Source organism: Phaeodactylum tricornutum, chromosome 1 (genome assembly GCF_000150955.2).
Source record: "Phaeodactylum tricornutum CCAP 1055/1 chromosome 1, whole genome shotgun sequence".
Taxonomy (NCBI): Eukaryota; Bacillariophyta; class Bacillariophyceae; order Surirellales; family Neidiaceae; genus Phaeodactylum; species Phaeodactylum tricornutum.
The window spans coordinates 2,142,941-2,160,379 of record NC_011669.1 but is presented as its reverse complement, the minus strand read 5'-3'; the positions used below and the strand labels follow the sequence as shown (position 1 = coordinate 2,160,379).

Here is a 17,439-nt window from a genome sequence, read left to right as displayed (position 1 = left end):
TTCCCAGTCGAGTACCGTGCTTCCCACTATCTAAGCAAGAAGTTGCCTCAAATTTTGTATACTTTCTACATGTCTAAGCAAGCTATAACTAAGTAATCGTCCGTTCCATGGCGGGAGGGGTCCATCAACGGTTCTTTGAATCCGACCGATAAGAACACGCGCACCTACACAGTCACCTACAGGAAAAATCGAACCGAAAGGCTCGGGGTCGTTTGGGAACGACCAAAAATTCCGTGAGCGAGTACAGTCTACGTATACGTACCCACCGACTACTGTAAAGGTGTCCCTCTACCAGCAGCGTATATACCTATATACCTACCTACCTCTACCTACTCGGCGTACCACCAGCTTTTTTACATAGCTACTACTACCTACCATCCAATCATCATTTCTGCTACAAGAGCTAACCACACCTGGAACGCATTCGCGCAAACAAACAACCGAGCTTGATTGCTTTTGAAGAGAGAGAGAGGAAAACACTCTTCTGTTAGTTTGTCATTCACAGTCGCTACTTTCAACGACAGCGACGGTCTGCTCCTTTTTATGTTCCCGTCGCTTTTGGTTTTGTGGAACTCGTTTTGGTAGGTGACTCCGTAGACAAGACGCATGTACCGCAGCGGCAGTCAAAAGACCCGACGTGGAAAAAGTGCGAATGTCTCGTCTAACTCCTTCCTTGTGGGTGGTTTTACACCTTTTTTAGAATCCTCGTTTCGCTCTCCCTCTCTTTAAAGGCATTGTGTGGGAACGATTATGTTGGAGCCGGAAGATCCACTGGAAATAATTGACTGTGACTCGAAAACGCACGCACCGGACGATGCGGACAACACTCCTTCAGCGAAACCCGACGCGCCTACGACTACCCCCACCTTGGTAACCGAAAGTTCCGAGCCCGAGACCAGCAGCGCTTCCGACGTGCATCCTGTTTCGGGAGCTGAAATGGACTCCGTCTCCACCTTGCCCAACACGGCTCGTCCCGTCCTCGGCACGTCTCTCAATCGGGAAGCCATTGCCTCTAACGTCACGGAAGGTGCCAACGCCATTGCGCAATTAATGAGTGAGGGATTCGCACGTCTCGGCATGCACTCGTACGGAATCCCAACGGAACGTCTCCTAGCTCCACCGGCTCTCCGTCATATTCATTCAACACCGCTGGACTGGAGACGATCCTCTTTGTATCAAAGGTTCAACGACGAAGAGGACCTTCCTCCTCCCGTACCATTGGATCCATTTCAGCGATCGACGTCGACCCCCTCGAGCTTTCGTCAGCGCTCCGTTAACAGCGCATTCGGAGCCGTGGGCAGGGGTGCTTTTGCGTCATCCCTCTACGGTGGTACCTCCTACGTGGATTCCGGATCTGCCTTTGGGCCGGTTCGATACTACGCCTACGGATTGGAAGATATGGAACGAACGTCCATTGAAGTAACGGACATGACGTCCGCCAACACGTCTCTGTCTCTCGCTACCAGTAGCGCCGACATGCCAGTAGCGCCCAAAAAACCCTCCTTCAAGGCCAAAAAGTATCTGGCGAATTTTCCACCCCTGCGGCGAAGGCGACGCCGTGCTTTCAACGGAAGGAAAAATCCAGTTCCTGCGGCATCCGTATCGTCCGGATCAGCAGAAGGGAAGAGCTCGGAAGGATCCGAGTCTGCCAGCGCATTAGAAACGGCCGTTACTGTGGTAACCGAGCCGGCGACCAATCCGAACAACGACTCGCTTCTATCGGAAGGCATGGAAGTTTCCGCTATGGTGCGGGCATCCGGAGTAGTAGGCGGTTATTCTGAATTTTCCAGGAAAATGTGCAGCCTATCGATATCAGGAAAGAATAGTCGAGACAAGGGAAGCGACCCGGACGAAGAGGACGAAATTGAGACGCGAATTACGGAGCCGTACCATGCACTCGACTCCGATGCCGACGACGACGGCAACTATCCAAAGATTGAAACGTCGTTAGGCGAAAGCCCATCATCTGTCCCGTCCCCGGTGTACCAGCAAATCTTGGACGATCCCTCTCCAAGCCCTTCCGTCGAAACGAGTCCTGTGCAAGAGCTAAAAACACCGAATATTCGTATACAAGTTTCTAACGCAAAAGAGAGGACGACCAGTAATCGGTCGGAGAGAGGTGTAAAAAGCCCTAGTCCGACCCAAATAGGTCGGGAAGGGTCAGCTATAACGGCGCGTTCCATTGACTCGGAAACGGCATCCCCAGGAACCACGAGATCTTCCAATACCGGATCATCTTCTGGACACACTACACAGGGTACCGCAAGCTCGCATGGTAGTGCCTTGCAATCAGGATTGTCAACGATTTCCGAAACGGATCGCGAAGTAATGGAGGCCAACAAACAAGGCCAGAAGCGCAGATCGCTTCTGAATAGTCCAGTTACCAGCAAAGTGGAGAACGACGTAACGAGTATTCATTCTTCCTCGACGAGCAGTAGTGCAACCTTACACGGATATCTTGCTTTGGGTGGAAGCCCTGCATCACTGCGTGATGGAGCTGTAAATGTGCCAGGTGATCGATCTTTGGCACTCTCTTCGCGCCGCAGTGGCCGTACGAGCTCAGCAGGCACTCTAGGAAGTGTCTCGTTGGCCCATACCAGCTCGTCTGGATCCTCAGAAGAACCTCCTACATTTGTATCGTACTTCGATCGTGAGGGAAACTCCGATCTCATGTCAGTTCGAGAAGCGACAGAATCTTCATCGCCCCGTGAAGGAGGAGCTGATCGTGAAGAACGAGAAGGTTCCCCTGCCGAGCTTTTGTGCTATCCATCCGTGGTCTTTCAGATATCGGCACCGTCTGAAAAGCAGCCGACTGTAGTTCGTCCAGGGAGAAACCGAGGGCGTCTAGACAAATCGCAATTGCCACCTCGAAGCCCAGCAAAGGGACTTCGCCCAGCATCCACGTCTACTCCTCCTCCCCGCAGCTCAGTGTCGCCTATGTATCAGCAACTTTCACCTCCACGAAATATTGTCGAAAAGTATTTGCCTACACAAGCCGAGGACTTGAATATTTCTCGGCCGCACGCGTGCGTAATGCGCACATCTCTTTCGAGCACAGCCCTTAGCGGTCCGTTAAACACCGAAGAGGGGGCACCGGAAGATCGGCGTTGGTTAGAAGGAGACGCATTCCCACTTCAAGGAACGACCTATGAAGATAATGGCATAGAGGTTCTTAAGACGGACTCGAAAGACGAGCACGCATCTAGCAAGGCAATGCTTTAATTGCATGAGAAACAAAGTACTATGTCATGAGTGACGGCCTGCTTTATGTTTTGATGCATTTTTGTGTCTGATCAACTTTATCAGCAATATTTTCTGAAAATTATGTGTTGATTAACTGTAAGATAAATGTGCACTTGCAGCAGCACATATTCTAATAAACATACGTGTTTTCCTAAGCAAGGAGTGCACGAAAAACATTTAGAACGTTTATTAATCAGCACTGAATCTCCACTCGTACAGAGATGAAGAAGCATACTGTAGGCGTATCCGCAAACGTTGAAGGAATCAAAAAAGGTCTTTCATTGATCCAAAGTTTCACACACAGCGCTCGCGGAAGAACCAACTGACTACGCCCACTAGAAACATAGCCACTACGATGGGAGAGTCGCGCATATCTCCAATCATATCCATGTGGTCCTGACCGTCGACATCTCGGCTTCGTTGCGATCGTCGGCCATCATAGGGAGCGACCTTCGCGTTCATCCGGGTGTTTGTTGCTTCGCCGGGATTGTCATTATTGTTTGGATCGTTGGGGGGAAGAGTTGTCATTTCGATTGCTAGTAGGATAAATGAAGTGTCGCTTGTGTGGGTGAGAAACAGTAAGAGACTCTTTACAATCAGTAACAAGCCAGTGGAGAGCGGCCAAGATTGACCCAAAAAACAAAATGCGATGTGGACGTAAAAACACACGGACTAACAGTAAGCATACGTGATTTATTTCACGCGGCCGCAGATCTGTTCCATCAATCTTTCCCACAGATTTCCCGAAACTCGTCTTCTTCCATAGCTTTCCGGTCTACTTACAGATGGAGAGAGATATGCATAAAACAAGGAAAGCGCTGATAGTCAAAAATAGGAACGATGGGCCTGTAAATTTATGTTACTCGTGAGAGGAAGCGCCAGAAAGATGAATGAGACGAGTGATCGATTAGAGCAAAATGCGACTTCACACATTATTTTCATGAATCACGCTCCGGTGATGCCGACGTGCAAGGACTTTAATTTAATCGCACTGTGATAAATGATGAAAGACAAGAGTGATTCCCTTCACTACCAGCCTTGGTCGGTAACTCTTTTCAACAGATCCTCTAGATTAATTGTAGTGAAGCTAGAGCAGAGTGTTGCTATTTATAGTCACACAGTCAGTCATCAAGATGCGATAACTCTTTGTGACGGATAGACTACAGCAGCTAGCCAACAACAATATATGTCCTTGACAGTGAGCTACAACAAACTTTATAGTCGCCGAAAACACACGGTAACACCAATTAATTTTTAATTGTTTGGAAGGCACATCTCTTAATCTCTTCTATTGTTTTCATTGGTCCGCTCGTGAAAACCAAACAGGAAAAACCACAACGTTAATTCGAGTTTCGCTAACGCAAAGCAAATACTTCTGTTGCCTAGTGGAAAAGTCGGACCCTTTGCGATCCAATTAAGGCATGGGATCAATGGTCTGAACATCCATAGCATTGCTAGGTTTGACGACGGGGACGTTCTCCGTCCGGCTCGATTTTGCATCTGGAATTTCGTCATCTCTTACACCGCCCACCAACTCTTCAGAATCGTTTTGATTCACTACCATGGATGTAGTTTCTTCGCAGTCACCTTGAGGTATTACTCTGTTCTCTTTTTCTTTCTCTAGCAATACTGTCTCAACCCCAATTTGTTTCTTTACGTTACCCTTCAGAGTGTCATCTCTCGAAGGCGCCTTCTTTTTCTTTCGGAAATGATTGAGGCGAGCTGCCTCGTCATCCGCATCTATCTGCTGCGTGACTAACCGACTTTGCTTTTGCGATACCACAGTCAGCTCTCTTCTATATTCCGTGTTCCTTCGACTTGAGGCTATTTGCTTTTGAATCAGTCTGATCTTTTCCTCAAGCCTGTCCATTCGTTCGCTCGAAGTTCGAGGAGTATCCGTATCAATGGCAGTCCATGGCTTAAGCTTAGCCTCGTACTCATCCGTGCAGTCCGGCATGGCAAGTTCCCCAGAAGCGGCACGAAAGGCAAGCGCCATTCCAAGAAGACCAGTCGAATCAACCATTGCAGCTGGAATTGTCATCACCCCACCCAATCCTAGACTTTTATAAGCCTCATTCTCCGACATGCGACTCACATAAGCCTTCACAATTGCGGTGGCACGGGAACGTTTGTCTCGTACGAGACCACGCTCGTCCTCGTCGGAGTCATACGACGATGTGCGTTTACGCTTCTGCTTACGAACATCTCCTCTAAGAGTCTTTTCCCGTTCGCGTTGCCGTTTTTTTCGTCGTTTCTCTAGCTCACGCAACTCTTTCTTATCTTCTAGGTCTCTCGTTTTGTTGACTTCTTTCTTGGTACCGTTGTCTTTCTTTTTCTTTAGTGACTTTGAATCAACCTTAGACTTTTTCTTAGAGTGCGTTGTCGACATTGCTGCGGTCGCGGCGTCTTTCTTCTCCTTTTCAACTCGTTTCTTCAGTGCCTGTGCTCTGCGTTTCGCGTTCTTGCGACCGGCGGCGCTCGTATCAAGCTTACCGTCATGTGTCAGCAACCAATTGGCTTCATCGACATCGGACGAAGACATCTTCGAATCATCGTATTCAAATCCTCGATTATCTTCCTCGTCTGCTTCGTCATCGGATTGCGCTAGTAGAGAATAACTGTAGTTCATCTCTTCTTCGTCGTCGTCCTCGTCGCCTTCGGTTTTTACTTCGAAAACTTCTGCCAAGACAGCTTCGAATTCTTCCGTCGCCCAGGTACATTCTTCCAAAGCGGTCGTGTAGGTCTTGGAGTTGACTACGCTGGCAATTCCGCTTCGCGACGTGCGCTTTTTTTTCGAGCCAAGTGCACTTTTCTTGTTCGGATCATTGTTGGGATCAAAATTCTCGACAATGTCTGTTTCGCGGACCCAAATAAACTCATGCGTCCCGAGAAATTCAACGAGAAAGTAGCTCAGGCTTTGACGCTTCTGTGCCTGTTCACACCTAATCTTGGCAGTCATCAGTTGGGATCTTAGCCTCTCCGGCAAACGCGCTTCGTTTCTTTCGGTGACTGTGTCGTGCCATTCTTCCCGCTGGTCCTCCGGTGGAAGTATGCCAAGGCACAGTGCAGGCCAATATGGCTTCTTGCTGCTTTCTCGAGCCCAAATCGCGGTGGCAATATTCCCCCAAATACTTGATTGCGTTACGCCACGGGCGTTTGCTTCGTACAGAGGAACGGCAATTTTTCCTGCAAAACGTCCTAGACGCTGTGAGATACGATTTCGTATGGCCGGATCGCTTTCAAAAACATCGTCGGGAATGCAGCCCTTCAAATTCCGGAAGAAAGCTTCCATAGAGCAGTCGTCGTTGTTCTCGTCGAGATTCATTAATTTATTTTTGAATTCCGCCAGGTTCGTAGCCACGATGTCTACATCATCGTCATGTGTTCGAGCTTCTGGTCCAAAGACCGGGACTTTGTCAAGCTTATCCACGCACCCGCCGCCATTGATGAAGTCTTCAAGGTTTGCTGCCGTTTTTTTGGCGAACGCAGGGCTCATGATTAAAACTCCGCAGTTTTCCACTCTCTTGCGGCGTTCAGTATCACGGCGTTGAAACGCAATCTTGGTGGGCTCCGGAGTGTGCGTCGGGAGATCTGACGGCAGCATGTATTCTTGCCAGAGATTGTTGAAGTAGTCGCGAAGGTGAAGGGCAATCGAAACGAAACTCGGGACGGCTTCTTTGTTGTTGGGATGAGAGTGGAACTTGACACAATTGGCGAAGACGCGCCACATGTCTAGTCGAACATCACGCGTATTCTTGTACTTGCGGCGACGAATGCCTCTACACACCAGGCCGAGATCAACCGGATGCGTAACGATTTTGGAGTATCCTGCGACCAACTGTGAGTAGTGAAAGGATGAGCGGTTTTTTTTCTCCTGAAAACATGACTTTAGTTCTCTGCTGTCGGTGGAACTTACCTCGGGATGTAGCAATGCTACCGGTCGGCTAAATTCTGCCAGCAACGGCACCCGGCAAAACTGAACCATCAGGGCCTGCAAGTTTTCGTATTCGCCTCGTGTGATTGCTGGGGGCGTCTCGCTCAATAGTAGCTCCGAACGCGATGTCATCTTGCTCGATGATGACTTTTTCTTGCTCGCTTTCGAACTGGTCACTAGGGGAGGGAGGGGAGGTCTGGGCAAGCTCGCCAGTACGCCTCCTTCTTCAACGGGTTCGGCGATAGCTTCTTCTTCATCATCATCATCATCATCCTCGTCTTCCTCGAGTTCCTTTTGCTCCGCATTCACTCTTGCTTGCGCCAAGGCTACCGCCATGGCCTCGGGTTTTCCTCTTGGTACCGGCTGACGGGGTTCCTTCGTTGCCGGTGACGATCCCCGTTCCCTTTCTTCGTCGTCGTCTCTTTCACTGTGACCAGAATCAGAGCCGCTCCCACCAACCGAGTCACTATCGTGTTGATCAGATTCCGAATCGGGATGCTTTCGGTTCGTTGGATCAGTCCCCGCGCTTGACGAAAATAAAGAATTGTCCGCACTCCGCCGATCGGCGGCTTGGTGTGAGTAGTCCTCCTCTTTTCCAGAAAACTGCGGTTTCTCGGAATTCTGGGCTAGCGCGTGAAAAGACGGATTGCGGGCCGCATGCGATCCAGAATCAGAACGGGAGACGGAACTCGGGTTCCGGTATCCTCCTGCGTCCCCGCCTCCGGTCCCCACCGGCATCGGCAACCCCGACGCGGCGACTGAAGAAGGGTCGGAATGCTCCCGAGGTCTGTCGTACACGATACCGGCGGAGGGTGGAGGACCGCCGCTCTGCTCCGAAAATGCGGCGAGTGCCGAAATCACGGCTAACCGCGCGGGGTCCGTACTACCGCTCGAGCCGTTGCTGCTAACGTTAGCGCTGCCGGTGTCGTTTGCACCATTCTGTCTATCATGACTAACAACGGGATCATCGTTGTTGGAATGATGCGAATTCCTCATGATCAGAACACGGGAGTAGTAGATAGTGTACCGACTTCCCCGCACATGTATGCACGTGTTGTGGTAAAGCCTACCTAGTAGAGTGCCGGGTGCTAGCCGAAGACCACCGAGAGCTGCGGAAAGCCCCCTCAATCCAAAAAAAAAGACACTGTTTTGTCGCAAGCGGAAAAACTTACCCATACGGCACCCACATCCTCGCGTTTTCCCCCCTTTCGGATTGATTTTCCCCCACCGCAGCAGCGTACGTAGTAGATACACCCGACCGAACAATTCATATACCCTACTAACTGTAAACCCGAGAGCTGGTTCCGGGAAAACGGACTTGCGCGCCAATCGGATTTCAACCGGGCAGCCGTGTCCTGGTTCGGAGTCTGACCGTCCACTCTTTGTCCTACCTACCGAAACTACAAGTACGCGATACAGGTTTCGATGCGGTACCACTATCCAGAGGACAACAGCAGGTAAAACCTCTAATGACCGCAAAAACCATAGAGGGTCCAAATAATTCTGCATTGACTGTAATCAAGCTCTACCATAGATGCAAGAATTGGCGGGTGCAGCAGCCATGCTCGTCCATTCGCAATAGTCGCGTGTGTATGCAACAGATTAATCACTAATACATAAATATTGGATTTTCTCTCGTCATAATACGTTCGTCTTGAGCCATGTAGTTTCGCAAAGGCTTGGTCAAAGCAAACATGCGCAAGTGCGTCGTTCCGTCATAAAACTTGAGCGCGTCTGATCCGCCCGTAATTTGTTTGTGCACGAGCGCGTTTACAGCGTCTTCGTCCGGAATTTTCCAAGCACGTTCCTGGTCCGTCGCGGGGTTGCCGTCATCATTAAATGCCATGATAAAGCCCCAGTCCCCTCCAAAACTAGGAATATGCGTCGTGTAGGGAACGACGCAATGGAATACTGCCTTCAGTGTATTGTAAATCGGTGCAAAGCACGACGGATCAATATCGTGGACTTTAACGACCGCGGACGGGATCGACTCGGCGGTGCCGCCTTGCGTCACAAAGACTCCGTTCGGATTGAGCCGCGTTACGGCATGCTCATAGAATTCCTTTGTATATAGCATGACACCCGGGCCGGCTTCTATTGGATCAGAGATATCCATGATAACTACATCGAACATTTCCTCCGTCTTCAGTAGGTAGCCATAGGCATCGCCGATAACCAGTTCAAACCGCGGATCTGTTAAAACCGACTGGCCTCCCCATTCCGGTAGATACTTTTCCGAAACTTCGACCACCTTCGCATCCAAGTCTACCATGACCACCCTTGCGACTGATGCGTGCCGTAAGACTTCCCGGGCCGTCGCGAGCTCTCCGCCACCGCCAATGAAAACAACCTTCGGTGCGCTCCCCGAATTGGACACCTTCAAGAGAGATGGGTGGACAAGACTTTCGTGGTAGGCAAATTCGTCAAACTCTGTGCTTTGTGTTTTGCCATCCGTGACCAGAGTCTATGAACGGTGTGAGAGGTCGCAATCGAACATAGACGTGAGGGCGGGTTCCCAGGAGAAAATGAACAGTGTCGAAACGACTCGAGTTTACATTGCTAAGTGACCTTACCTTCCCAAAGTATGTTTCGACGACGTCAACCTTTTGGTACGGGCTCGAAGTTGAAATCAGAATGCGCTTCAGTTCCATTTCCATAGTCAATCCGGGGGCCACGTCCTCTTTGTACAAAAAGCCCGACTTGGCGCGTTCTATTTCAATAGCACTCCGATCTGCATCTTGCGATCCGTTGTCACTGGACATTCTAGCTTGACTGAGGGCGAAGGAATTGTAAGGGCTATAACCCGCACGATTGCAAGGTACAAATTGCCTGTGGCAAGCGATAGTGAGAAAGAAGGTGTGGTGATGTTTCATTTTTGAGATCATTCCAGAAAAAGGTTTTCCTGTCAGTCTTCTTGTGGATGCGTGGTGGGGGACAGAGCAGCTCGAGTAAAAGACGATGAGGAAACCGTCCATCACCTACAATTCAATTCCTGTCTGAACGGCACTTCATTTAATGTACATATATACGGTAGATATCTCTGATTGACACTCCTTCGACAGTAAGCGAAGATACAGTGAAAATGGCTCTTATTTTTTGTTACGTAGAGACGCGGAAGTGATAGAATCGATTCCAAATACGATACGCAGGTTTTCGAATGGATGGAGATTGACTTTTATAGTATTTGTTTTCGCAATAACTCCTAACTGGAAGTAAGTAATGGAAAAGTAACCGTAACTTGACATATTCGTTTTCTCACGAAAACTGGTTCCGACACCGGTTGCCATGCAATACGGCGGAGCAGTATCTTGTCGATGCGCTTCATTGAATTCTACCAACATAGATTGAGGTCGATAGGGGGCACGCCGTTTACATTTCTCGTTGCAAGTTTTACTTCGGTATAAGTGATACTGGAGTGCGGCAGCTTACTATTAGATTGGGGAGAATTTGAACGCCGTCAAAAACGATGGTAGTCCCACATATCCTTGGCCCGTCAGCTTTCCCTACTGTGCCAATGGCACCCCCGGCGGCATGCTTGTCGGTATTGAGCTACAATATCCTGCTTCCAAATAGTATGGATGGCTGGTGGAATTACAAAATGTATTCGCCTCCTTTGCCGGAATCGAAGCAACACGTTTCGTCTTGGAATTTTCGTAAGGACTTGTTACGTGAACGAATCGCCACAGTCGGTAGGTTCTTGTAGTTTGCGTCGGAATTCCTCTAATGCTCGCAACGCTGACTCTTTGTTGTGGTATAGATGCCGACATTGTATGTTTACAGGAAGTATCGCCGGTTTCGTTCGATACCGATTTTGATTTTATGCGAGAGCTAGGCTACGATGGAAAAGAAATGTTCAAGAAGGGTCGATTTCGCCCCGCGACGTTCTGGAAAACGTCGCGATGTGAGATTGTGACCCCTCCGGTTCACAAGGATCGTACATTACTAACGGCCTTTCGGGTATTGCCGCCGCCAACGGTGTCAGATCCAGCAGAGACCCATGTGTGGTACATTTTAAACTGCCACCTACAGGCTGGCAAGGAAGGGGGTCGAAGAGTTCGACAAATCCACGAAGGAGCTCGCTCGGTTCTGACCTTGGCAAGAAAATTAAAACGTACGTTTGAGCCTTTTCCGTTGTGAACATATGCTGCTCTGGTGTCTCTGATGCGATGTAATAAATGTTTTTTTTATTTCGCAGAACCTAATCCCGAACAATGTACAGCATTTATAGTTTGTGGGGACTTCAATGGAGGCCCCGAATGTGGCGCTGTACGTTACTTGGAAGACGGGTTCGTGGATGAGTCTTTTATCGAAGATGGAGATAGGGTCACCTCCAAACGCAAAGACTTTCCGTTCGAAAAACCACTGACAGATGTTATGGCTGCTTCTGACCGATCGCCGCCGCCAACGCTAGTTGTAAGCGAGCTTATATCTACCATGGTCCGCAGTAATGCGTACGAAAATCCAGAGTTTTCGGAAGATATGATGGAACGTCTTGTCCGTATTTATGAAAGATTAGCGACAAAGTCGCAAGAATCTGGTTGTAAGATGATGGACGAGGAAGATGTCGAACGCTGGTTGATCACTACTAACGGGCAAGTTGGCCGGGGTAGCGAATTTCGTAACGCAGCGAAAGAGATGGGATGGACCGAGGGATGCAGCGCAAAACGCCAAGACGGCAAACCGCACGTTGAACTTCCCAAAAGAGGGATTCTTTCACTGGAAGGTTTCGTAAACGTGTATCAAGCAGAGCTTCGGCAAGGCAAATTCTGGGGCATTGCGCACGACATGGCCGTTTTGGGGGAGCCCCTACCTGATGCAGGCGTGTTTCAGTCAAGGTTCGATCGTATGTACTGCTCCAAAGCTCTACAGCCAACCGCCGTAATGGACTTTTTGTGCTTGGACCCTTGCCCAAACGAGATTGAACCGTCAGACCATCTCCCCGTAGCAGCTTCATTTACACTTTTTAGCTAAGGTCGTAAGGCTACTGGACATAGCAGTAAATTCGAAAATATAACACTGTTTACATTCCTTCTTTTGACTTGTTGAAGTCGGACATCTTTGGTGTTTGGACTGGTTTTCCAAACAGCTTCATCCCACCTAGTGCACTAACTTCGCCTCCTTGATTATCTTCAATGAAAAACGTCAGGTTCTTGACTCGCTGATATTTAACGTACTTGAGACTGATGGGATCAGCTGATTCCTTGAGTTGCTCCGTTGTCAAATGTAGTGTTTGGGTCGGATCGACGTCTTCCCAATCTTCGAAACCGATATTGGTGCGGTTAACAAAGATGTGAATTTTACTGGGGTTGCATTCTGGATCCATGCCATTGTTGTACTCCGTTAGCTTGATCGACCGAATCTGAGGCGACGAGGATACTTCGTGAGCCACAAAAGTCGAGGAAGTGCCAGACGGAGGCCCATAACTAGATATGGCATCAGTCCATGTACATACCTTGACAAACTCCTTGAATGCAACGTGAATAATCAATTGCTCATCAGCGTCACTTTTGCATCCCAGACGGCTGTCGCCGATGAACAGGTTGGTCATGGGAAAGCCCGCAGCCTCGTTCCTACCGTAGCACTCGGAGCTTTCAATCTTGCTGTTCAAGTCAACAAGGGTTCCTTCATCTTCAGTATCGACCGCACTGGCTCCAGCTGGAAATAGGTCTGTCATGGTTGTTGTTTGGTACCCAAATTGGACTTTGCAGACGGATCCCCCAGTAGTCAACAATGGATGAACTCACTCACTGTCATGTCAAAGATTTCCTGCGACATAGCGATTACTTTGTCTGTCTGTGAGTCGAATCTGACCGTTTGCTTCCATTGGATGTCGTCTGTCAGTCGCTACCGTTCCGATTGGAAGACTCTCGAAACGTAGCGAACCCCCAGAATCGTTCTCTAGAAAATGCCAAATTCCAACATGTGAAGAGCTTTTTCGCTCACGTCAATTGCTATATTCCACGTGAATAAGACAAAAATGTCATGAGATATGCCATAGGAACAAAACATTTTTGTCAAGAGCCCTTTATATTGGCTGGGATAGGTACTCTACATTATCACAAGAATAGGAAGACTGACAGCAGCACAAATTGGTGAAAATTCTCCAGCATAATGATAGGAAACATGCCATACAAGCAGCTTTCTTCCATGGGCTAGATGTTTACACTTCTGTCAAACTGGAATGAATTTGCTTACAGCTAGATAACTTGAGCTTCATTGCGAAGCTTGTCGATCAACGAATCTACATTCTCCACCATAATTCCTTCTTTTCTTGGCGGCGGCTCTAGAATCTCCAATACTTGATTATGCGGTACCAGATCAACTCCCATTTCTTCCGCTTTCAACGTTTCGACAGGCTTTTTCTTGGCTTTCATAATGTTGGGAAGCGTAGCGTAACGAGGCTCGTTGAGGCGGAGGTCGCAAGTTACAACGGCAGGAAGAGATTTGACCTGAATCGTTTCTGTACCAGAATCCGTCTCGCGTTCCACCAAAAGCCCCCCGTCTTTGACTTCCACCTTGGCTGCAAACGTCACCTGTGGCCACCCCATCATTCCCGCGAGCATTGGCCCCGTTTGGCCACAATCCGAATCGATGCCCTGTTTGCCCAACAGAACCAGATCTGATTTTTCCTTTTCAACGATCTTTTGGAACAGCTGTGCGATCGCAAAAGGCTGCAAATCCATATAGTCGGTACGTAAGTCTGTTTGAATGTGAATTCCACGGTCACATCCCATGGCGAGCGCCGTACGAATTGTTTCGGTGCACTGCTTTGGGCCGATGCTGAGTGCGACGACTTCCGATGCGTTCTTGGATTCTTTCAAGCGAACGGCCTCCTCTACTGCAATCTAAAGGAATAGAATGTCAGATCTACTCCTGAAGTTGTCAGAGCATAATGACCATAACACCAAAGTCCAAGCTCTCCCGGAGGTCCTGGCGAAGTCTGTATTGAAACTGCAGACGCACGTACCTCACAAAAAGGATTCATAGATTGCTTTACATTGGCCAAATCCACGGTTCCTTTGCTGACCCGCACCTTGACCGCGTAGTCAACAACGCGTTTGATTCCGACAAGAATCTTCATGGCTTATCGATGCGATTGATCCAACAGTCTTGAATGTGACTGTTAGGCCATCGAGTAGATAGCGTTCCGATCGAACTGGCAGTGACGGTGATGTACGGGTTGAGGATGGAAAGGAAGAACTCTTTCATAAAACTGTCGTAGATGTATATCTAAATCCTCTGGTGTCAACGTGACGCGACAGGCTTCCTGAATCTTTGCGACTCATATCAACCAATTAAATCGCTATACATATAAACCAGCAAAAAAGTCAAGACCGCTGGCAAGGTTTGGGATCGCTTTTGAAGGTATTCTGCAATCGTAGAAGTCTCTAGCTAGCTAGCGGTACTGGTAGAAAAAAAAATGGTGTTGTGTCAATCGCTACGTACTATGGGGTGAAATAGTTTACAAAAGAGCAAATCTGATCTGACAATCACATTCCGGAATTTAGGAAAGCAACTACCTAGTCGTGGCGACGACAAAGGATAGCTCTTTGTGACGGTTGCCCATCTACCGTTTTTCTGGTTTCGGAAATTGGTGGCTGACTGACAGACGATAAAAAGCTAATTTCGAACGCCCAACATTCTTGACCATGGCCATGGGCAGTTTTGCCTGTAGTGGCTTCACTTCTTTGCTTGAGACTTTCTGTCTTACATTTGTCTTTTCTCGATCCTTCAAAAGTCTCAAGAGACGAGATTGAAGTTGTGGAAGATGCCAGTAAACAAACGCCGAAAAGGCAAACAGGGTAAACAGCCTGCACCAACAAAAGCCATTGGAGAGTCGCCTACCTTTGAAACGGCGAAAAGAATTCACTCTGTATCGACCGATCAATCGAAAGGTCCAACGCATGACTTGATTTTGACAAGCGAGAAACGTCGTGGTATTTTCGAGTGCGATTATTGTCATGCTGACATTTCCCAATTGCCGCGAATACGTTGTGCGGTGTGTGTCGATTTCGATTTGTGCCTGGACTGCTTTACTTCGACTGACCATGCAACGGCAATAGCCCGTCTAAAGGCGGCACCGGACCAAAACGGTATGGCAGCCTTGTCCGCCATTCAACACGAGGCTACACACGGCTATCGTGTTTGTGATAGCACGCGTTATCCACTTTTTTCCACTGCTCGCACCCGAGTTAACAGATTGAATACCAATGTCGAGAAGAATTCCGGTATGAGCAATGAGGAACAAAGAGTTTCCGATATTAATGTAGCATCGAGCGGGATTGATGAAATAGGGGATGAAATGGATGTGGATGAAGCAGCGCTTGGTTCAAACGAGGAAATTATGGAACGGGAACAAGATGCCAACTCGATGGACGTGACTGAGCTAGAGAGAACCGCTGTTAACGACGGCGTCCTGACTGAAGAATTAAACTCTACCGATAAATATATCGTTTACGATGATCCAAAATTTTTTTGGACTGTGGAAGAAGACTTACGTTTGCTGGAAGGTATCCAGACGAACGGTTTGGGAAATTGGGTTGAGATCGCAGAGGCAGTCGCAGGTCAAGGATCCATTGGTAAGACCCCTCGTCGCTGCATGGAGCGCTACTTTGACGATTTTCTTGGACGCTACGGCCACATTCTCCCGTCACACACTTTACAAGCTGAAGGTGAGGATGAAGTGGAAGAATCCGATGCTACAAAGTATAGTGTAGAAGAATTTGATAAGGGAGATACCGACGACACTCCGTCGCGTACTTCCAAACGTCGGGCGGTGATGATGCGTAGCCCAAGCTCAATGTCAACCATGGCGTTCACGAGCCGCAAGAAGTACAAGGCCATTCCAACCGAGACTCTCGAAGGATATGGCGAATTTTGGGCCAATCCATATTTACCGCCAATTGAGGGCGTGAGGACTGGTCAAGAAGTAGGACGTGACCATGCTTACAAGGCAGAACAGCTTTTCGTAAAAATGAGCATGGCGATGGATAGCATTGAACAAGTTAAAAATTTACACAAAGAATGGACTGAGACTCGTCTTTTGAAACCCGGTGGTCCTACCGTCCTTCCTCCTCGACCGGACGATGTTGTTGGAATGACAGGTGCTGAACTCTCTGGCTTCATGCCTAGACGGGAAGATTTCGATGTGGAATGGGAAAATGATGCCGAGCAGGCCGTGGCAGATATGGAATTTCTTCCTGGCGAGCCGATAGAGGACAAGCAACTTAAACTACAGGTACTGGCAATCTACAACTCTAAGCTTGATGAACGTGAGAAGCGCAAGAAATTCGTCCTCAGTAGAAAGCTATATGATTATCGGAAAACCCAAACAGAACACGAGAAGCTCCCACAAGACGAACGTGACCTTGTGCATCGAATGCGTCTGTTCGAGAGATTTCATACGCCCGAGGAACACAAAGAATTTCTTGCGGATCTGCTCAAGGCGAAGCGCCTTCGCAAGGAGATTGCAAAACTGCAAATGTACCGAAGACTTGGCATCCGCACATTGCTCGAAGCGGAAAAATACGAATTAGACAAAGAGCGCCGGCAGTTCCACAAGACAGCCCACACACAGAAGAACACCGATGTCAGCACACCAGATGAGAATACTGCCGCAACCTCGGCGGAGGTAAGTGGCCGTTCAGGAATGTCTCAGTCCGTAGGAACTGTTTCATCTTCATATTGGAAGCAATACCGCACGGGTGATCGTCGTGAGAGGAAGAGTATCAATCGGGGCGTGCCCTGGGCAGACAGCCAAGAGACGAGCAATAATTTGAAAAATAATTCGGCTGATGGGTCTAGCAAAGTAGTAGACACTAGAAGAGATGATGGGGATATGGATGCTGTGCAGCCAGTAGAAGATACAATTGCGATACAGGCCAAACTCGAAGTTTCTTCGAGGGCAACCAAGGAAGACGACTTTGCACATTTGCCTGGTTACAATCTGCTTTCCTCTCGTGAAGTGTTGTTGTGCCAACGCACAAGGCTAACGCCAGAACAATATTTGGAGGTAAAGAACGTGCTGATTCAAGAGTCACTGCTTAAGGGGCTTCTGGATAGGGAGGGTCCCGGATCTAGCAAAAGAGCGTTGGTACGGATCGACGTAGAGCGACGGGGCGACGTAATAGACTTTTTAGTTCGGGCCGGCTGGGTTTCTACAAAAGTCGGCAACCTTGCTCGAAATTTGCCCACCTCAATTGGAGTCTTATCGAAGGAGCCAACTTAGGAATATCTTTACTTATAAATTCTATGCAACTTCA

The 17,439-nt window shown here is 48.6% G+C and overlaps 5 protein-coding genes and 1 pseudogene across 6 annotated transcripts; 3 read left to right on the top strand and 3 right to left on the bottom strand.

Annotated features, from left to right (window-relative positions):
* Positions 1 to 408: 408 nt before the first annotated feature.
* PHATRDRAFT_43146 (predicted protein) lies at positions 409 to 3,222 on the top strand (the record flags this gene model as incomplete). Its single annotated transcript, XM_002177422.1, has 2 exons — positions 409 to 581; positions 701 to 3,222. Exon 2 carries the CDS (start codon positions 751 to 753, stop codon positions 3,220 to 3,222), a length of 2,472 nt encoding a protein of 823 aa, XP_002177458.1. The 5' UTR covers positions 409 to 581; positions 701 to 750.
* A 5,561-nt stretch (positions 3,223 to 8,783) lies between these two features.
* PHATRDRAFT_51460 lies at positions 8,784 to 9,939 on the bottom strand (annotated as a pseudogene; the record flags this gene model as incomplete). Its single annotated transcript has 2 exons — positions 8,784 to 9,641; positions 9,751 to 9,939. Coding segments are annotated over 2 exons (1,047 nt in total).
* A 508-nt stretch (positions 9,940 to 10,447) lies between these two features.
* Positions 10,448 to 12,206, top strand: PHATRDRAFT_43144 (predicted protein). The gene is made up of 4 exons (XM_002177421.1): positions 10,448 to 10,866; positions 10,935 to 11,288; positions 11,373 to 12,012; positions 12,047 to 12,206. Exons 1-4 carry the CDS (start codon positions 10,644 to 10,646, stop codon positions 12,057 to 12,059), a joined length of 1,230 nt encoding a protein of 409 aa, XP_002177457.1. The 5' UTR covers positions 10,448 to 10,643; the 3' UTR covers positions 12,060 to 12,206.
* PHATRDRAFT_43143 (predicted protein) lies at positions 12,198 to 12,898 on the bottom strand (the record flags this gene model as incomplete). The annotated part of the gene is made up of 2 exons (XM_002176884.1): positions 12,630 to 12,898; positions 12,198 to 12,536 (listed from the first exon to the last, which is right to left on the bottom strand). Exons 1-2 carry the CDS (start codon positions 12,849 to 12,851, stop codon positions 12,198 to 12,200), a joined length of 561 nt encoding a protein of 186 aa, XP_002176920.1. The 5' UTR covers positions 12,852 to 12,898.
* A 447-nt stretch (positions 12,899 to 13,345) lies between these two features.
* PHATRDRAFT_17860 (predicted protein) lies at positions 13,346 to 14,313 on the bottom strand. Its single transcript, XM_002176883.1, has 2 exons — positions 14,145 to 14,313; positions 13,346 to 14,022 (listed from the first exon to the last, which is right to left on the bottom strand). The coding sequence occupies exons 1-2, from the start codon at positions 14,256 to 14,258 to the stop codon at positions 13,375 to 13,377; spliced, it is 762 nt and encodes a 253-aa protein (XP_002176919.1). The 5' UTR covers positions 14,259 to 14,313; the 3' UTR covers positions 13,346 to 13,374.
* An 800-nt stretch (positions 14,314 to 15,113) lies between these two features.
* On the top strand, positions 15,114 to 17,327 carry PHATRDRAFT_1785 (predicted protein; the record flags this gene model as incomplete). Its single annotated transcript, XM_002177420.1, has 5 exons — positions 15,114 to 15,243; positions 15,604 to 15,991; positions 16,094 to 16,098; positions 16,282 to 16,729; positions 17,000 to 17,327. Coding segments are annotated over 5 exons (1,299 nt in total), but the record flags the coding sequence as incomplete, so codon positions are not given.
* Positions 17,328 to 17,439: the final 112 nt, after the last annotated feature.